This window comes from Zalophus californianus, chromosome X (genome assembly GCF_009762305.2).
Source record: "Zalophus californianus isolate mZalCal1 chromosome X, mZalCal1.pri.v2, whole genome shotgun sequence".
Classification (NCBI taxonomy): domain Eukaryota; kingdom Metazoa; phylum Chordata; class Mammalia; order Carnivora; family Otariidae; genus Zalophus; species Zalophus californianus.
In genome coordinates this window covers 122,698,952-122,719,512 of record NC_045612.1, presented here as the reverse complement: position 1 = coordinate 122,719,512, position 20,561 = coordinate 122,698,952, and the positions used below count along the sequence as shown (strand labels likewise).

Here is a 20,561-nt window from a genome sequence, read left to right as displayed (position 1 = left end):
CAATGAATAATTGCTTTGTGAACTGAGGAGTTCAGCTGTCCTTGGATGTAGGTGGAGGTTTTAGGAAAATACCGTGCATTCGCAGAACTGAGGCATGGCCAGTCGCTTAGTACCCGGCTTTTTAGCTACGTAGGAGAAATGTAGTGCTCTAGCACCTTGTGAGGGCTTGGAAAGTAATTCTTAGCTTAGCCACGGCAAACAGTCAAGCAGTGAACTTTCAGACTCTACACAGATAAGCTCGTAACCGTTAACTTTTTTCCTAGTGTTCCTAGCAGTTTGTAAAGATAATAGCTTTTTGGTATAAAACCGGGGTTGCCGAACTTGTTTTTGTAACAAGCCAAGAGGGGATCAAATATTTTTGGCTTTGTGGGCCAAAATACTCAATTCTGTCCTGTCGCAGTATGTAAACAAGTGGGTGTGGTTGTAGTCCAGTAAAATTTTTATTTACTGGGGAAAAAAAAAAAAAAGGGCAGCTGGCCGGGTGTATAGCTCATGGGCCATAGTTTGCCAAGTGCTAGTACAGAAAGCAGGCTGGGTTAGTTGCTGCTAAGTTGATTATTACTGTATAGGAGAAGCTAGGATTAAACATCAAGATCTCTTAGGATTAAAGTTATCAGATGGACAACATTCAAGCTTTTCATGAGTCAGTACGTGTTCATACATTTGTGTTTAGCACAGAGTCGTGAATGCCGTAATATGCACAGTATGGCATAATCTAATTAGGACTGTAGTCAAAGAAACTGTTAGGTGTTAGGGCTGTGGAGGAATCGGAACGTTCGTACGCACACAGACGATAAAATGGTGCAGCAGCAGCGGACAGCCTGACAGCCCGGATGCTCACCACGCTCGCCCTATGACCCAGGAGCTTCGTTCCCAGGTGCAGACCCGCGGCAAATGAAGACACATGCTCACACAGAAACCTGAACGCCCGTGTTCATAGCAGCATAATAGCCAGAAAGGAAAAGCTCCAGTATCCAGCAGGGGACAAGTAGTTAAATCAAACGTGGTACTCCGGGGGCGCCTGGGTGGCTCAGTCGTTGGGCATCTGCCTTTGGCTCGGGTCATGATCCCAGGATCGCGCCCCCGCATCGGGCTCCCTGCTCCTCGGGAAGCCTGCTTCTCCCTCTCCTGCTCGCCCTGCTTGTGTTCCCTCTGTGGCTCCCTGAGCACACATGCTCTTTCCTATTCCCTCGGTGAATGGGTAGCCCTCGTCCGTGCAGAGGTGGCCCTGGGTGAGGGATGTGTCCCTTGTTCCGCAAATAGGAATCAGTGCAGCCTCAGGGCCCAGGAGGGGTCCACGCTGATCCCAGAGCCCGTCACAGAGCCTGCGGGCCCCATATGTCACAGCTGTGTTGTTTCTGGCCGAGTTCTGGGTGCCTGCTTCGCTTGTTTGGAAACTCATGAGACATACTTCTTTGTTGCAGATTGAAGAAGGAAGTAAAGCTGCGGCAGTGGACAAGTTACTGGCTGGGGACGAGATCGTCGGCATCAACGACATTGGTCTCTCAGGGTTTAGACAGGAAGCGATTTGCCTGGTGAAGGGGTCTCATAAAACCCTGAAGCTGGTAGTGAAAAGGTAAGACCCATGCCTCATGCCATCTTTACAAACAGGAGTGAGTCAAATAGCAAAACGTGAAGTCAGCTTGGCTGATCTGTCTCCCTGCGAGCAATCCCAGTTTGGACTTGATCTGTGTGTGTGTGTGTGTGTACATAAAATTCTATTTCTTGGCCAAGGATGAAAGCATGTGCGCACACACAGAATTCTATCTCTTGGCCAAGGATGAATCCAGCATCAAAAACTTAAAAGATGCCTTCTTGTATTACTAGGGATTGTTCATTTGATTTATGAAGTGAATTTGAAAGACTCTTTTTTTCAACAATATGTAGATCATTAGCAGAGAGCTATGCTTCTGTTCCAAATAAAGTGTTGTGCCACTGCGTTTTCGTTTTTTACGCAAAAGTAGAGCATGACTGCGCACAGACGTTAAGTTTCCAGGGCCGGGGTGAGGTTGCGGCGGGGGGGTAGGGGGTGCGGGGAGCAGGCTGCCTGTTCCTAGAAATCAGATTGTCCCTGGAAGTTTGGAGGACTTGAAGGGGTTAGAAAAGCAGAGTTGAGAATGTGATGCTTTTAGACACGGGAGCTACAACAGTACTCCTGGACCCCCGTAAAGGTACTTGGGATTTGTCTTCATAAAGAACTTGTTCTCCACCTTGCATTTTGTAAGTTGGCTAATTCATAGTAAAGTGTTTGCATGTCCCCCGCCCCCCCCCCTTTTTTTTTAGCAGAATTAGTGCAGTCTTTCTAAGTTTGGCTGTAAATCTTTTTTTTTTTAAGATTTATTTATTTACTTATTTGACAGAGAGAGAGAGCGAGTGCACACAAGCAGGGGGAGTGGCAGGCAGAAGGAGAAAGTAGAGGGAGAAGCAGGCTCCCCGTGGAGCAGGGAGCCTGATGTGGGACTTAATCCCAGGACCCTGGGATCATGACCTCAGCCAAAGGCAGACGCTGAACCAACAGAATCACCCAGGCGCCCCTTGGCTGTAAATTTTTTAAAAACAAATGGACTCAGTCATTTACTTTAGTTTTTAATACTGCCTTGAAGGCCTGTTCCCAAAGGACTTTACTCTTTTTTTTTATTTTTGGACTCAAACCATATCGAAGGAGGAGGCTCAAAAACAAGGAAGAAAAAACTCTTAAATCGTTGCCGCACTGAATTAGCAACCTCATTTGTAAGTGGTACAGGCTACCGTCTTTGTAAATGAGAAGAATAAACTCGGATAGCGGTTTGGGAGCCATTTCGAGAGGCTGAGGTGGGACAGACGCTGTAACATTGTACGGTTATCCCTCTGTGGGCGCGGGGTGGGTGTGCTCACAGTGCCCCGAGGGAAACGGCGCAGTGATGGCGGGCACGGAAGCTTGGCCCCCTGAGCTGAGCTAGGCCCTATGCACTCGCTGTCTCTGGGACTCCTCGCCGGCCCCCGGGCTGAGTCGGGTTGCCCTCCTTGGTCTCCTGTACAAATCTGCAGGCTTCCTTGGAAATGAGACACTAGGTTTTGACTGTCGAGTTGACAGGGATTTACCAGTAGCCAGGCCCGTCGTTGGTGAGATGTAAGATTGTGGGGAAATAAGCATGTACTTGATATACTGCCAGTTAGGATACAGATTAGACGGACTTTCTGGTGGGTGGTTTGACAACGTGTTTCAGAAGCCATATCTTGGACCCACAGTTTTCGTTTCTGGGCTCCCAGATACTCAGTAAAGGGAAGTGACATGAATTAGAGACCATCCACGGTGTAAAGTACTGCTGTGATGTCAGCATTTGCTGACGTGGAAGATGCCCCACAAAGCCCAGCTAAGTGCAACACATAAAAGCGGTTGGAGAACTGTGTATATCCAATTCTTACAGGTTTTTTTGTGGGGTTTTTTTGGTTTTTTTTAAGATTTATGTATTTCTTAGAGCAAGCGGGGGTGGGGTGAGGGGCAGAGATGAGAGAGAATCCTGAAACAGACCCCCTCCTGAGCAGGGAGCCCAACCCAGGGCTCCATCCCAGGACCCTGAGATCACGACCTGAGACAAAAATCAAGAGTTAGCCGCGCAACCCACTGAGCCACCCAGGCGCCCCCCATTCTTACAGTTTTAATTTTTAAAAAATATCGTGGTACAGTACACACAGCATAAAATTTACCCTATTAACCATTTTAAAGTGTACCTTTAAGTACACATATTACTTTTATAATAAGAACTATTGAGCTTGTTCCATTTTTAGAGACGAGAAGCCTTTGGGGTTCTGTGTGCCTTTGTTCTACGAGTCAGCAGGAGCTCTGGTCCCCAGAAAACCGTCAGCCGTGCCATCATGTTCTGTTCCAGGAATGTCCCAAAGGACGTTTATTTATTGCTCTGTGATCAAGACTAAAAGAATGACCCTAAGAAGGGTGGGTGTTTGAATGCCGGCTACAAATGTACTCTAAGGCTAACTTTTTTTTTTAATATTTTATTTATTTATTTGACAGAGAGAGCAAGAGAGGGGACACAAGCAGGGGGAGTGGGGGAGGGAGAAGCAGACTCCCCGCCGAGCGGGGAACCCGATGCGGGGGCTCGATCCCAGGACCCCGGGATTTTGACCTGAGCCGAAGGCAGACGCTTAACGACTGAGCCACCCAGGCGCCCAAAGGCTAACTTTTTATTCTTCATTTATTTCGTTCTTTTTTTTTTTTAAGCTTCTTTTTTTTTTTTTTTAAAGATTTTATTTATTTATCTGAGAGAGAGAGAGAATGAGAGATAGAGAGCACGAGAGGGAAGAGGGTCAGAGGGAGAAGCAGACTCCCCGCTGAGCAGGGAGCCCGACGTGGGACTCGATCCCGGGGCTCCAGGATCATGACCTGAGCCGAAGGCAGTCGCCCAACCAACTGAGCCACCCAGGTGCCCCTTTTAAGCTTCTTTTTAAGATACATGTGTATCTGTGGAGATTGTTGCACGTTGAGTGCGCTGAGGTCTGACTCCTGATTTTTCTTAATGACCCCACGGTGCTGCACGGTCTGGATCCTCTGCCGTCTTATAGATCCTCTAGAGACGGACATTTCTGCCGGTTGTGGTGAGTACCTCTAAGACACCGTGCGGCAGCGAGGGGTGCCTGTCCCCGAGTCTGTGTACCTGCACTACAGATGGATCGTTGATGGTCTGCTTCCAGCCCGGAGGGACCTGGGTCAGACGGTTTGTGCGCGATAAGCTGTGGTAGCCACCTCCACGTTCCTCGGACCACGTTTCGGGCTCACGTCCGCTCTAGCAGAAGTAGTTTCAGTTAGTTTCTGTTCTCTTTGTGCATGTGACAGGTGAAAAATGGCTTCGTTGTTGAAGTGGGCGTTTTTCATTATGACTGAAGTTGGGCATCATTCCATATGTGTAGAAGCTTTTTTTTGAACTAGAGGAACATCTTTAAGGGTATAAAAATAAACTGAATTCTGTTCAAAGCAAAGTACGCCATGGAGAACTGGTCAGTAGAGGGTCAGGGGGAAGGCCCACGGGGCCTGCTAGCTGATGGAGGTGACCGCATATCTAAAAGACTCTTGGGGAAAGGGATCAGACTTTTGCCTTGAATGATTTATGGGAGTCGCTGTGCAAAACCCCACTTTTGCACTCTGTATATCCAGTTTTCCTCTTTTTTTTACGATTTATTTGAGAGAGACAGAGAGAGCGTGCGCGAGAGGGGAGAGGGGCAGAGGGAGAAGCAGACTCCCTGTGAAGCAGGGAGCCTGACGTGGGGCTCAGTCCCAGGACCCCAGGATCATGACCTGAGCCCAAGGCAGACGCTGAACCGACTGAGCCACCCGGGCACCCCTGTCCAGTTTTCTTTAAATGAGGTCTGCACAGCATAATTACCTGGTTTAGATGGGAATTCATGTTTTAAGCAATATATATAACAAGATATAAAAGCAAACCAAGCACTTTGTTCACTTTTTTTGCAAGCATACTTTTATTTATATTGGGTTTTTTTTTTTTGATGTATTGACATATATCACTGTGAATTTGAAAACACTTTTAATAACAGGTATTGTGAAATTTTTTTTTAAGATTTTATTTATTTATTTGAGAGAAAGAATGAGAGAGAGAGAGAGAGAGAGCACATGAGAGGGGGGAGGGTCAGAGGGAGAAGCAGACTGCCTGCCGAGCAGGGAGCCCGATGCGGGATTCGATCCCGGGACCCCAGGATCGTGACCTGAGCCGAAGGCAGTCGCTTAACCAGCTGAGCCACCCAGGCGCCCAGGTATTGTGAAATTTTTAAAAATAACTTCGGATTAAAGATTTTATTTATTTGAGAGAGCGCAAGCAGGGGGAGTGGCAGGGGCTCCTGAGTGGCTCAGTGGGTCACGTGTCTGTCTTTGGCTCAGGCCATGGCCTCGGGGTCCTGGGATCGAGCCCCACGTCAACTTCCCTGCTTGGTGGGGAGCCTGGATTAATTTTTAATACCGTACGTGGGCTCTATGTGGGTATTACTTTTGTCTAATAGAAAAAAGTCTGAAATGGTGCTTTGTTCAGAAACATGAATGAAATTTTCTAACCCGGGTAATTAGTTAATGTTAGGGTCTGTAGCTGTCATGCAGCACATGGTGAATTACTGCTATAAAATCCTGGAGATGCAGAGTAAGGAGCACTGAAACTTCAAACGGAGTTTCTAGATTTTCCTTACTACAGAGGCACCACTGTACTTTTCAAACAGTTTCTCTGAAATTGGTAACGTGTATTCTTCTCTGTCTAAATTTAAATCTCTGCTTAAGCCCTGCCATTCTCCTCTTTGTCCAACCCCGGGCAACCACCAATCACATTTCTGTCTCACACATCAGTTAGCATTCTCTAGCATTTCATGTGGAGCTCCAAAATAGATCGTGCACTCTTCAAAAAAAAAAAAAGTGGCCAGTTTATAAAAAGGCACTCTGTAATTTATTCATAGATCGAGCCACAAACACACAAATATCCTATGTTGCCCTACCCAAGAGTGTGGCCAAATGGTATATTAGCTTGTTCAGCAGCTATCTACTTTTTTTTTTTTTTAAGATTTCTTTATTGATTTTGGCGGGGAGGGGCAGAAGGAGAGGGAGTGCAGAGTCCCAAGCGGACTCTGTGTTGAGCGCGGACGGAACCCGACGCGGGGCTGGATGCCACAACCCCAAGACCACGACCTGAGCCGAAACCCAAGAGTCGGGCGCCCAGCCAACCGCGCCCCCCGGGCACCCCGCTGCTCTCAATCTTCCCTTCGTAGGCCGGTTTTATCTCAGTGTGGGAGGCGAGCAGGGGCCCCAGCAGCCAGGAAGAGCGTCGCCGTGGGCCGGTGGGACAAAGCGGCGGCGTCCTGTTCCGGGGGCACGGGCGGCACATCTGTCGTCATCGGTTCGAAGCTGGGCCTGAGAAGGCGACACGTGGGGAGACGTGCGCAGATCTTTCTCCCCGGTGGGCTTTCTTTCCCAGACAAACGAGAGCAAGCACTTCCCTTCTCCCAGAGTGGTGTCGGCTGGAAACGAAGAACTGTCACTGGGATCCCCACCAAGTGCGCCTGTGCTGTCGTGCGCGGTGCCCAGGAGGCAGATAACCGTGGGACCGTGAGCAGAGGCTGAGCTGAGCGGGAAGTTCTCGTCTTGTCCTCTCCTCCGGGTGCTCTGTGGTTCTACCTCTGCTTGGCCAAGGGAAGTGCTGCTCGCGGGAAAGTGCCGGGCGGATGCGGTAACCTTTTCCGATGTGTGTCTGTAGGGTCCTCAGCTGTGTTATCTGCACGTGTCTCCCAGCTGCCCAGGCCCCACCCTGCGAAGTGTTGAGGGGCGGGTCTGTGGTGGATCCTGGGCTGGCGTTTTCACAGACAGCCCCAGGCTCTTTTGCTGGGCAGCCCCAGTGGCTTAAGCAAATGTGCTTGGAGAAGGTGAAGACAGACCAGAAACTGGGTCACTGGGCGTTTTCCTGATCCACGTAGCCGAGGTGACGAGGCTTCGCTGTTGCAGAGGTGCTGAAGGTCTGCCTGATGCCCACAGTGTGTCGGGGAGGGCGAGCGTCTTGCTCAGAGCTGGGGTTAAGGCTCTTGCTGTCTGATTCTAGAAAACGTGCGCTAAAAGCTCGGCGTGACAAGTGCTGCGACACAGCCCTCCATCTTTCTCGCTCCGTAGGCGAATTAGCATAGGCGAATTCAGCTCCTTACAAGTACGTATAACTTCAAATAGCCTACGGAAAATTTCTTTTCACTATCATGCCATTCGTTATTTTGGAAAGCTTGCAGTTGCTCTTTTGGCTTTTCTTTCAAATCTGTATGGTAATACTAGTTTTGCTTACAATGGAGTCCACCTGCCCACCTCATCATTCAACTTATTCTCAACCAAGACTCAAAACTGTTGCAAGCAGTTTTGCCAGGGCCAAATTATCAATAGGGTTGATTCATGTGATTTTCTGCCTCTTTGCTGGCAGCCTTAAACCCTTTGTGACTCTAATTACGTCCACTAAGCTTGCATTCAGGGGATTAACACCCAAGGATAGAGGTTCTTTGCAGGGGGCTGTAACGGTTAGCCGGGCTATGGGCATAGTTACCTATCCCGAAGAAAGAGGGTTTCAGATCTCGTGACCGCAGCCATGCTTGCTGGGAGCAGATTTCTTGCGACATGCCTCGTTTGCTGGATGTCACTCAGTTGCGGCGCATTTTGCAGCGAGCCTGTATTGTGCTGTGCTCCCCTCGGCTCCTGGCTCCTTGGGGCTGTCCTTGAGCAGGTGGTTCTGCGTGCAGCCCTGACACTGATCGGCACAGATGTTCTTGGGAGCAGCTTCACGCCACGATGCAGCAAGAGGACAGGGTTGGCTAGGATGTCGGCAGGTGGTGTCCCTCCTAGCTTCCCCTCCCCGGAGCCCTACCTGGGGCAGAAACTGTGTGTGTGTTTTGCCGGAGGCTGTGTGCCTTAGTGGGGTTGTTGGCAGGTATCAGTGAAATCGTGTGCTTTGGGAGGGTGGTCTGCAGGCGTTTGCTCAAGTGTCGGGGGAAAAGTTTCTGTTTTGAGCACTTTGGGGGATCATGGCTGTTTGCTACATGCTTATTTCTTGTTAAACAGAACAGAGCCAGAGATTAACCTGGACAGATACCCTGACGTCTTTGAGCTATTTTCCATTGGTGTTTTTATTAACTAAAATCAGGAGGAAAAGAGAAAAGTTGCTTCTCTTCAGATTTAGGCTTCGTTTATGGCTTGAGCAGTTTGATCAGATGAATTTCCAATTATGTGAGACATTTCATATTCTAAGGCAAGTAGAGAGCGGTGAAAAGTTAAAGATTTTTTTTTTCATCGAAAATGTAAGTGATGTTTATAAAACTTAGTGTGAAAACGTCGATGGTTTCTAATACGTTAAGACCTGCAGAGAATGTTTTGCTTATTTTCGTTTCTTTTATATATGACTCATCAGCCCTGTTGCTAATCCTTAGCACTATTTATTATTAGTTTTATAATTAAAACTTATTTACAATAAGTTTTATTGCACATTCGAATGTCCTGAGTGTCTTTGCCAAAAAATCCATTCTCTTGAAATGTAACCAGGACGTTGGGTTGGCGCCCTTTTAGAACACTGAGTTGAACTCACTCGTTAAGTCAGCTGGGGAGAGACACTGGGAACACAGGTGCGTGAGATAGTCTTTTTTTTTTTTTTTTCCTGACACGAATAGATTTATTGACATGAAGATGATAAAAGTTACTAGAGAAAGCCAGTCATTTGGGTCTGTTCCAGTTCTGCCTGTGTTCTTGATGTGACATTTCCACACAGTGCTTTGAGCTGACACACACAGGGGGAGCACCAGAGGCTGAAATAAGCGACGTGCCCTCGGCCTTGCTAGGGGAAGGGTACGGGGTGCCCCGGCCTCGTGGACAGGAACCCTGGTGCTTTCGTCCTGGGGGAATGCTGCTTCTCAGCCTGGCATCTGTTTAAAATGCAGCTTTGATGTCTGGTATCCGTTTCAGCTACTTAGGCCATTAGGGAATTTTTATCTGAATTCTCGTCACGTATAACAGCAGGAACTGTCTGAGTCTTATCCCGTAGGACCGTAGATTGAAGCCAGCATGACGTCCCCATCCGCAGTGCTGCGTTGTCACACCTCTGCCAGGGAGAGGAACCGTGTGCGCTGCAGGGGGTGCTCTCGACGTTCATGGAACATGGTAGAAGTGCTCCAGGGAAATGGTGAGGATCACACCGTTAGGTCCAGCCCTCCGGGAGCTAGCTGGCTGCTGAGTGTGCTCACAGGGACGCACCAGGAACGCTGTAACAGGTGCTGAGCCAACAGACGTCAGGAGGAATGGAAGCAGATCTCCGCAGAGTCTTTCTTAAGGATAGGCCGTTGATCTGTCCTTGGAAGACTGAGCCAGGGTTGAGCCCCAAATCTGGTCCTCCGTCAGCGGTACCAGGGCCTCCCAGAGAGAACGGCAGAGGGGATGCAACCCAAAGGAGTGCAGGGGGAAGGAGGCTGGAGGCGGAGAGTGCAGGACCTGGCATCGGAACGTGCCAGGGCCAGGAAGGCGAGTGCAAACGCCACAGCCCGCCCAGGGCTTCGCCCAGCTGGTGCCCCTGCTGCCGGCCCAGGGGCACGCTCCAAACAACAGCTTGGCTAGGTGCCTGAGCAGGTGGGAGCTTGGGCTTCCTTCTGTGGCAGCTGGGAGCACTTGAAGGTTCTGGAGTGAGAGCAACGGCTGTGCAGAGCAGAGGCGCAGGGAGGTGGGTCTGGCAGGAGCTAGACCGAGCAGCAGAGGGAGAGGCTCGTCAGGACGTAGTCTTCCGTAGGCTTGGCAGGAACTGGCAGTGGCAAGATCGGAGCGACGTTCATTCTCTGTTTGTAGCGGGGTGCTTTTTCTTTGTTTCCTTTGGAAGGAATAAGAAGAATGCTTGCACTTGCCCTCTCCTCTAGCACAGGCTCCTCGCCCCCCACCCGCACCTCCCATGCTGGCCTGTACCCTCTCCCCTCCTTGAATTCTAGGGGCTGTCTGCACAGGGCTAGTCCCACGCACTCAGGGGCTCACTGAGGACCCTTTGCAATACTGTCCAGCCCAGCCTTTCTCCAGAATCCAGGCCTTTTCCCATTTCAGGCCCCCTGACTCTTTTCTCTAGGATGCTCCCAGCGCATCACTGTTGACTTCCCCTCCCCCCCCAGGAGTCTCCCCCGACCTCAGTGTTGCCTGAAAGCCCTCACACCCCATGCACATGCCCATCACAGTGGGCACCCAAAGCCAGGGCGCCTGGCCACCCCGGGTGGCCTCCCTGGCCTCCCAGCCGGTGGGTCTGGTCCCGTCAGGCCGATGGCACTTGTGGTGACCAAACGCAGACTGTGTTTGTCTTGTGAGTCAGTGCCTGACGGCTTCATTCTAAAAGGTTATGAAAATAACGCAGCACTCGTGTGACTTTCTTTTTGGGTGGGGGAGGGAGGAAGGGATTCTGTTCTTTATGAGAATGATAAACATTTTATTGAAGCATTTCTTTTAATAATTCCTTTTTTTAAAGGATTTTCGATGTCTAGATGTGTTCATTTTCAGTGATAGCCTGGCATTTTTCATATTTGTGATCTAAACCCTGTGTTTCCAGAACTCCCCCAGAGACTACCTAGCGTATAAAATTATTTTTTAAAAATTAACATAAATTTTTATTAATCCTGGTGTATAATTTGTGGGAAAGGCTTCAGGGGAACCCTCATTAGGGTGAATAATTTTATCTGAAGTACCAGAAAATATTCAGAGTCAATACTGTGGTTTTTCAGTGTTACATGGAAGGAATATTAAGCACTGATGAGAGAGTACATTTTGGAAGAGGGACAGCAGGGGCATGGGGGAATATGCTCACAGAACCAGGCGGGCTGCAGAAGGAAACGGACCTGCTATGTCTGCGGGATTCTCCAGATTGTCTAGAAGCAGATGGGGCGAAATGCACACAGGTTACCTGTGGTCAGATTTAGGTGGTGGCTTGCTTTCCTCTGTTGTCTTAGTGGCTTCTTCATTTTTAAATGTGTTTCGTACCTTTTTTTTTTTTAAAGATTTTATTTATTTATTTGAGATAGAAAGAGGGATAGCACACAAGCAGGCGGAGTGTCAGGCAGAGGGAGAAGCAGACTCTCTGCGGAGCAGGGAGCCCGATGTGGGGCTCGATCCCAGGACCCTGAGATCCTGACCTGAGCTGAAGGCAGACGCTTCACCGACTGAGCCAGGCAGGCGCCCCGTGTTCGGTATTTTGTACGATAAGCATATACGTTGTAAGGATTCCAAACGTCAGCAGCCACTTGAATAGGAAGGGTTTCTTCCCTATCTGCTGGGATGACCATAGTATGGTATGTGCCTGTGGACAGAACCCTATTTCCAGTACTCCTGGGATGGTGGGGCTCCACGCACAGTGTGGGGCGTTGTTGGTCTTTGTGGCACCCCTGCGCACGCCTCCCGGCACAGAAACAGGACCTCGGGCATCTCTGGGGCGAGCCGCACAGGCCTCCATGGCTGCAGTGAGCTGCCCACCCTCCCCTCCTGGCTGTTTCCAAGGCCAGAACGTTGCTTCTGTGTTTTCCCCCATAGAGGGGCTTCCTTCCTGGTCTCCCCTGTCGGCTTCCATCGGTTGGTGGACAAGGAGGGAGCATTCCTTTCGCAGCCAGAGCGCTCAGTCCCCAGTGAAAAGGATCTTAAACCGGCTCCCGCTTCTGTTCCAGCTGGAGCCAGAGGGACAGTGACGGTGTGTGCACACGAGGTGGCGCCAGAGCGCTCGGTCCCCAGTGAAAAGGAGGATGTTAAATCGGCTCCCGCTTTTGTTTGCGCTGGAGCCAGAGGGACAGTGACGGTGTCTGCACACGAGGTGGCGCCAGAGCGCTCAGTCCCCGGTGAAAATAAGGATTTTAAATCGGCTCCCATTTCTGTTCGAGCTGGAGCCAGAGGGACAGTGACGGTGTGTGCACACGAGGTGGCGCCAGAGCGCTCGGTCCCCAGTGAAAAGGAGGATGTTAAATCGGCTCCCGTCGGGGCGCCTGGGTGGCTCAGTCGGTTAAGCGTCTGCCTTCGGCTCAGGTCATGATCCCAGGGTCCTGGGATCGAGACCCACATGGGGCTTCCTGCTTGGAGGGAAGCCTGCTTCTCCCTCTCGCGCTCCCCCTGCTTGTGTTCCCTCTCTTACTGTCTCTCTCTCTGTCAAATAAATAAATAAAATCTTAAAAAAAAACAAAAAAAAAATCGGCTCCCGTCTCTGTTCCAGCTGGAGCCAGAGGGACAGTGACGGTGTGTGCACACGAGGTGGCGCCAGAGCGCTCTGTCCCCAGTGAAAAGGAGGATGTTAAATCGGCTCCCGTCTCTGTTCCAGCTGGAGCCAGAGGGACAGTGACGGTGTGTGCACACGAGGTGGCGCCAGAGCGCTCTGTCCCCAGTGAAAAGGAGGATGTTAAATCGGCTCCCATTTCGGTTCCAGCTGGAGCCAGAGGGACAGTGACGGTGTGTGCACACGAGGTGGCGCCAGAGAGCTCAGTCCCCAGTGAAAATGAGGATGGTAAAGCGGCACCGGCTTCTGTTCGAGCTGGAGCCAGAGGGACAGTGACGGTGTGTGCACACGAGGTGGCGCCAGAGCGCTCGGTCCCCAGTGAAAAGGAGGATGTTAAATCGGCTCCCGTCGGGGCGCCTGGGTGGCTCAATCGGTTAAGCGTCTGCCTTCGGCTCAGGTCATGATCCCAGGGTCCTGGGATCGAGACCCACATGGGGCTTCCTGCTTGGAGGGAAGCCTGCTTCTCCCTCTCGCGCTCCCCCTGCTTGTGTTCCCTCTCTTACTGTCTCTCTCTCTGTCAAATAAATAAATCTTAAAAAAAAAAAAACTAAAAAAAAAATCGGCTCCCGTCTCTGTTTCAGCTGGAGCCAGAGGGACAGTGACGGTGTGTGCACACGAGGTGGCGCCAGAGCGCTCGGTCCCCACTGAAAAGGAGGATGTTAAATCGGCACCCGCTTTTGTTTGCGCTGGAGCCAGAGGGACAGTGACGGTGTGTGCACACGAGGTGGCGCCAGAGCGCTCGGTCCCCAGTGAAAAGGAGGATGTTAAATCGGCTCCCGTCGGGGCGCCTGGGTGGCTCAGTCGTTAAGCGTCTGCCTTCGGCTCAGGTCATGATCCCAGGGTCCTGGGATCGAGACCCACATGGGGCTTCCTGCTTGGAGGGAAGCCTGCTTCTCCCTCTCGCGCTCCCCCTGCTTGTGTTCCCTCTCTTACTGTCTCTCTCTCTGTCAAATAAATAAATCTTAAAAAAAAAAAAAACTAAAAAAAAATCGGCTCCCGTCTCTGTTGCAGCTGGAGCTAGAGGGACAGTGACGGTGTGTGCACACGAGGTGGCGCCAGAGCGCTCTGTCCCCAGTGAAAAGGAGGATTTTAAATCGGCTCCCATTTCTGTTCCGGTGTGTGCACACGAGGTGGCGCCAGAGCGCTCGGTCCCCAGTGAAAAGGAGGATGTTAAATCGGCTCCCGTCGGGGCGCCTGGGTGGCTCAATCGGTTAAGCGTCTGCCTTCGGCTCAGGTCATGATCCCAGGGTCCTGGGATCGAGACCCACATGGGGCTTCCTGCTTGGAGGGAAGCCTGCTTCTCCCTCTCGCGCTCCCCCTGCTTCTGTTCCCTCTCTTACTGTCTCTCTCTCTGTCAAATAAATAAATCTTAAAAAAAAAAAAAACTAAGAAAAAAATCGGCTCCCGTCTCTGTTCCAGCTGGAGCCAGAGGGACAGTGACGGTGTGTGCACACGAGGTGGCGCCAGAGCGCTCGGTCCCCAGTGAAAAGGAGGATGTTAAATCGGCACCCGCTTTTGTTTGCGCTGGAGCCAGAGGGACAGTGACGGTGTGTGCACACGAGGTGGCGCCAGAGCGCTCGGTCCCCAGTGAAAAGGAGGATGTTAAATCGGCTCCCGTCGGGGCGCCTGGGTGGCTCAGTCGGTTAAGCGTCCGCCTTCGGCTCAGGTCATGATCCCAGGGTCCTGGGATCGAGACCCACATGGGGCTTCCTGCTTGGAGGGAAGCCTGCTTCTCCCTCTCGCGCTCCCCCTGCTTGTGTTCCCTCTCTTACTGTCTCTCTCTCTGTCAAATAAATAAATCTTAAAAAAATAAAAACTAAAAAAAAAATCGGTTCCCGTCTCTGTTCCAGCTGGAGCCAGAGGGACAGTGACGGTGTGTGCACACGAGGTGGCGCCAGAGCGCTCTGTCCCCAGTGAAAAGGAGGATGTTAAATCGGCACCTGCTTTTGTTTGCGCTGGAGCCAGAGGGACAGTGACGGTGTGTGCACACGAGGTGGCGCCAGAGAGCTCAGTCCCCAGTGAAAATGAGGATGGTAAAGCGGCACCGGCTTCTGTTCGAGCTGGAGCCAGAGGGACAGTGACGGTGTGTGCACACGAGGTGGCGCCAGAGCGCTCGGTCCCCAGTGAAAAGGAGGATGTTAAATCGGCTCCCGTCGGGGCGCCTGGGTGGCTCAATCGGTTAAGCGTCTGCCTTCGGCTCAGGTCATGATCCCAGGGTCCTGGGATCGAGACCCACATGGGGCTTCCTGCTTGGAGGGAAGCCTGCTTCTCCCTCTCGCGCTCCCCCTGCTTCTGTTCCCTCTCTTACTGTCTCTCTCTCTGTCAAATAAATAAATCTTAAAAAAAAAAAACTAAAAAAAAAATCGGCTCCCGTCTCTGTTCCAGCTGGAGCCAGAGGGACAGTGACGGTGTGTGCACACGAGGTGGCGCCAGAGCGCTCGGTCCCCAGTGAAAAGGAGGATTTTAAATCGGCTCCCATTTCTGTTCCAGCTGGAGCCAGAGGGACAGTGACGGTGTGCGCACACGAGGTGGCGCCAGAGCGCTCTGTCCCCAGTGAAAAGGAGGATGTTAAATCGGCACCCGCTTTTGTTAGCGCTGGAGCCAGAGGGACAGTGACGGTGTGTGCACACGAGGTGGCGCCAGAGAGCTCGGTCCCCAGTGAAAATGAGGATGGTAAAGCGGCACCGGCTTCTGTTCCAGCTGGAGCCAGAGGGACAGTGACGGTGTGTGCACACGAGATGGCGCCAGAGCGCTCGGTCCCCAGTGAAAAGAAGGATCTTAAACCGGCTCCCGTCTCTGTTCGAGCTGGAGCCAGAGGGACAGTGACGGTGTGTGCACACGAGGTGGCGCCAGAGCGCTCGGTCCCCAGTGAAAAGGAGGATGGTAAATCGGCTCCCATTTCTGTTCCAGCTGGAGCCAGAGGGACAGTGACGGTGTGCGCACACTAGGCGGCGCCAGAGCGCAGCGCTCTGGCCCCAGTGAAAAGGAGGATGTTAAATCGGCACCCGCTTCTGTTCGAGCTGGAGCCAGAGGGACAGTGACGGTGTGTGCACACGAGGTGGCGCCAGAGCGCTCGGTCCCCAGTGAAAAGGAGGATGTTAAATCGGCTCCCGTCGGGGCGCCTGGGTGGCTCAGTCGGTTAAGCGTCTGCGTTCGACTCAGGTCATGATCCCAGGGTCCTGGGATCGAGACCCACATGGGGCTTCCTGCTTGGAGGGAAGCCTGCTTCTCCCTCTCACGCTCCCCCTGCTTCTGTTCCCTCTCTTACTGTCTCTCTCTCTGTCAAATAAATAAATCTTAAAAAAAAAAAAACTAAAAAAAAATCGGTTCCCGTCTCTGTTCCAGCTGGAGCCAGAGGGACAGTGACGGTGTGTGCACACGAGGTGGCGCCAGAGCGCTCGGTCCCCAGTGAAAAGAAGGATGTTAAATCGGCTCCCATTTCTGTTCCAGCTGGAGCCAGAGGGACAGTGACGGTGTGTGCACACGAGATGGCGCCAGAGCGCTCTGTCCCCAGTGAAAATGAAGATTTTAAATCGGCTCCCGTCTCTGTTCGAGCTGGAGCCAGAGGGACAGTGACGGTGTGTGCACACGAGGTGGCGCCAGAGCGCTCTGTCCCCAGTGAAAATGAAGATTTTTAAATCGGCTCCCGTCTCTGTTCGAGCTGGAGCCAGAGGGACAGTGACGGTGTGTGCACACGAGGTGGCGCCAGAGCGCTCGGTCCCCAGTGAAAATGAGGATGGTAAATCGGCACCGGCTTCTGTTCGAGCTGGAGCCAGAGGGACAGTGACGGTGTGTGCACACGAGGTGGCGCCAGAGCGCTCGGTCCCAGTGAAAATGAGGATTTCAAATCGGCTCCCATTTCTGTTCCAGCCGGAGCCAGAGGGACAGTGACGGTGTGCGCACACTAGGCGGCGCCAGAGCGCTCGGTCCCCAGAGCCGTCCTGTCCAGCACCCTCACAGGATTGAGATTGATGAGCACGCCTGTGGCCAACGCTCCCCTCTCTCTTATCAACACAGATCCAGCCGTTTTAGGCAGTCAGAGGGGCTGACAAGCAGAAAGTAGCCTGAACCTTGCCAAATATGTTTGTGATGCACTAAGAAGTTCAGAGGACCTGGTGAAAGCTCGTATGTTTTAGGAACACATCACTCTTCCCAGTAGCCGTGAGATCCTCATTCATAGTTTACAGGTATTAACCTTTTCACTGTTATCATTTGTTCTTTTAAAAAAAATTTTTAAGGTTTCATTTATTTGAGAGAGAAAGAGCATGAGGAGGGGGAAGCAGCAGACAGAGGGAGAGAGAGAAGTAGACTCCTGCTGAGCAGGGAGCCCAATGCGGGGCTCGATCCCAGAACCCCGGGATCGTGACCTGAGCTGAAGGCAGACGCTTAACCGACTGAGCCACCCAGGCGCCCCTGCCCTTTTTTTTCTTTTTAAGCCCTTAATTCATACTGTAATTGTTGGCTATGTCCTCTTGAAATAGACGTGCGTCAGTGTGTATTATCTTTTTAAAAAGAAGGAACCATGTTTACGCTTGCCGCACTGCTGTCCCAGTAAGCCAGCCCGTACCCCAGTCTTGCCAGTTGCAGGGTTGAAAGATGTTGCCGCAGAGGATGACACATTTTCCTTTCCTAGGCTCCTTTTTTTATTTGTTTCCCTTTGCCTCCGCCCTCCATCTAGTTTCTTTCCTTCATTAATTAACTATAAAGGAAGATGAAACAAATTGTGGATCCGATAGCACAGAAAAAGACATCTGAAAATGAAATTCCCATGGCCAGAACCTTTCTTATGAGGATTCTGAGAAACTCCATGAGATACAGTTCGGTTTTCAGTCCCTTTACTTCTGTGGTGTGATGAATTTGTCTGTTTTATGCTTCTGTTCATGGGGAAACTCCTGAAGTCAACACATTCCACATTTTGCCACCCAGATATTTTTCTTCATTAATTATGAGTTGTCAGAAGGTTTGTGTTATAAATGCTTTTCAGATTTCTTCCTTTTTTTTTTTTTTTTTTTTAAGATTTTATTTATTAGAGAGAGACCAAGCATTAGCAGGGGTTAGGGGCAGAGGGAGAAGCAGATTTCCCACTGAGCAGGGAGCCCATCCTGGGGCTCAATCCCAGGACCCTGAGATCATGACCTGAGCCGAAGGCAGACGCTTCACCGACCGAGCCACCCCGGCGCCCCTCAGGTTTTTTAATATTCTTTATTATGTAATATCCTTGAATGTTTTTGCCTGCTTGGAAAAATGTTTGCTCTCTGTCAAGTACCTAATGAGGCTCCTTTTGAGTTCTTTCTGTGTTGTTGATGGGGCCGTAAGCTGTCCGCAGCGAGCAGGTTCTGTCCCGCGCTGGAGAAGTGGGGAGTGGGAGACCCCGGTGTGGGTGGGTCTCCTCACGCCGCAGCCTCCTCTTGGGGGCTCTGGAACATTTCCGTGGCAGCTCTGCGGATTTCCGACTAAAATTCCCCTCTCACACCCAGGCAGTGCAGCCAAAACACTAAGGCCCCATGGGGTGGTGGGGACCGTGCAGTAGGAGCCCAGGCCAAGGCTGCGGATGACGTTCAGGAGCCCTGGCAGGAGTGGGCTGCAGCCTGTTGGTCGAGGGCATCACGTTCCAATAACGAGGACCCTTAGCTGACTTCGCAGACACTCTGGGACGCTTGGAGGAAGGAATACGCATCTCCTAGCCTTAGTGCATGTCCAGATGTCTGTGTTTAGGTAAGTGAGTAAATAGAAGCGCTCTACACTCTGTGTGACCCCGCTGAGCTGGGCACTCACTGAGCTTCTCTCCAGTGCGTTCTCTTTTCCGCAAGGAGGCTGAGGGCTGTGTGCACAGCTGTGCTGAAACAAGAAAGACAGAAGTCTGTCTGGGGTCCTGCTGGTGGCTGAGGGGACAACAAGATTCATTTACTACCGCGAATACATTTTGAAGAATAAGGGTTAATTCACATTTTGAAGCCCGTGCTTCTCGTTCTGCATTAGGGTGAGTTCTGCATGAATAAAAATTTTTTAAAACTATGTTCATGTCCAGATACAGTGGGAAGCACCCTGGAAGCGATGGTCTGAATCACGCAGAAGTCGCCGTGACTTATTTCCACGTTGCACTCCCATCTTGGCGCGGAGTTGTCCTTTGTTTGAGGTCCCTGAGTCGTCTGCGTTCTTTTTCAGGAAGAATGAGGTGACCTGGAGGCCCCACTCCTGGCATGCCACCAAGTTCTCCGATAGCCACCCCGAGACGTCAGCATCGCCGTTCCCCTCCGCCAGTGCCTGCCCTTCTTGGCACAGCCGACACCACGCCAGGTAGGCACTGGTTTCCCACCGGGATGGACAGGGTTCGACGGTGTTCATGACTTCCCAGCCCTGCCATGATAGTACCTTTCTCCACTTCAGAATGATTTTGTTTTTCTGATGAGGAAAAGCCATGAACCCCATTACTGGTGAAACTCTCTAAATTTTTCAGAATGGGTATGTGTCCAACCCTTGAAAACAAAAACTGAAATACCAAGAGCAAGGATGAGCAAGTGTGCTTTCTCATTATATCGCTTAATAAATCGGGAGCCTGGGGACTTTGCTTTTTGCGCTGAATCCCTTTGGGCCAGCTGAGTTGGTGGTTCTGACCTGAGCGGAACAGCTGCCATGCCACCCACTTGCCCACAGCCACCTCCGTTCTTTTGAGACTTTTATGCGTAGATTGAAAGGCAGGAGCTACTTACGGGTTCAGCAAATGTATTTCACAGAGGCTCCCAGACGGTTCTGTTAAACATCAGCACCCTCTCCCCGACCCCCAGGGCTCTCTTGTGGTTGGGGTATAGAGGAAACCAAGGCTTCCCAGCCCCCATGCCAGGGTGGTATCCAGCCTTGAGGGCCTAGTGGTGTTTTCCCACTGAGCGTGAGACCACGATGATGGGAGTTGTAGGTCAGGCGAAGGAGAGGGAGTTCTGGTCGGCCTGGCGGCCACATTTCACAGTCAAAAGTGCTAATGTATCAGGCAAGCATGTGGCAGCACCGTGGCGGTGTTGGCTTGAGGAGGCTCCCGCTAGTCATTCATCACCTTGGGTCAGTGGCCAGTGTCCTCACAAGTCTCCTATTAAAAGGATGACGGTAGCAACAAGTAGCGTGGGTTTGGGTATGTGTGAGTGCGTGTATAAGTGAGTGTATGTATCTGTGCACACTTAGGATTTCTGCACGTGTGTGTGAACGTGTGTGCACATGCACTTGAATGTATGTGCTTGTGTGTTTGTGAGTGTGCGTGCGTGTCTGTTCTATAAGTGCATTTGTGCCAGTGTATATGGAGCTAATGTAACCATCTCAAAATCAATTTTTTTAAAAAGATTTATCTGTTTGAGAGAGAGAGCGAGTGCGAAAGCGTGCTCGTGCGCACAAGTCGGGGGCAGGAGAGAGAGAATGTCAGGCAGATTCCATGTTGAGCGCAGAGCCCGACGTGGGGCCCAATCCCAGGACCCTGAGATCATGACCTGAGCTGAAACCAAGAGTCGGACAGTTAACCGACTGAGACACCCAGGTGCCCCTCAAAATCTATTTTGATTGTTAGTAAATACTGGTCTGCTGTAAAATTATGAAGGATTATGAAGGAAATACATCTCAAATGCATTACCTACTTAAAGTGACAAGAGATGGTGGTATTTGGAGTCCAGAGTGTTTTTGAGAAACCACAGATTCTCAGGTGAGTACTAAAACTTAAGTGAAAAGTGAGCCTTTGGGGACTCCAGAGTGGCTCAGTCGGTTGGGCGGCTGCCTCCGGCTCGGGTCGTGGTCCCAGGGTCC

General features: G+C 51.1%; 1 protein-coding gene across 1 annotated transcript in view; it reads left to right on the top strand.

The window, feature by feature from the left end:
* SHROOM2 (shroom family member 2) overlaps positions 1-20,561 on the top strand; it is a 137,354-nt gene that overhangs the window by 64,254 nt on the left and 52,539 nt on the right. Inside the window, 2 exon segments of the mRNA XM_027607925.2 lie at positions 1,425-1,576; positions 18,945-19,076. Of these exon segments, the coding sequence (XP_027463726.1) occupies positions 1,425-1,576; positions 18,945-19,076 (284 nt within the window).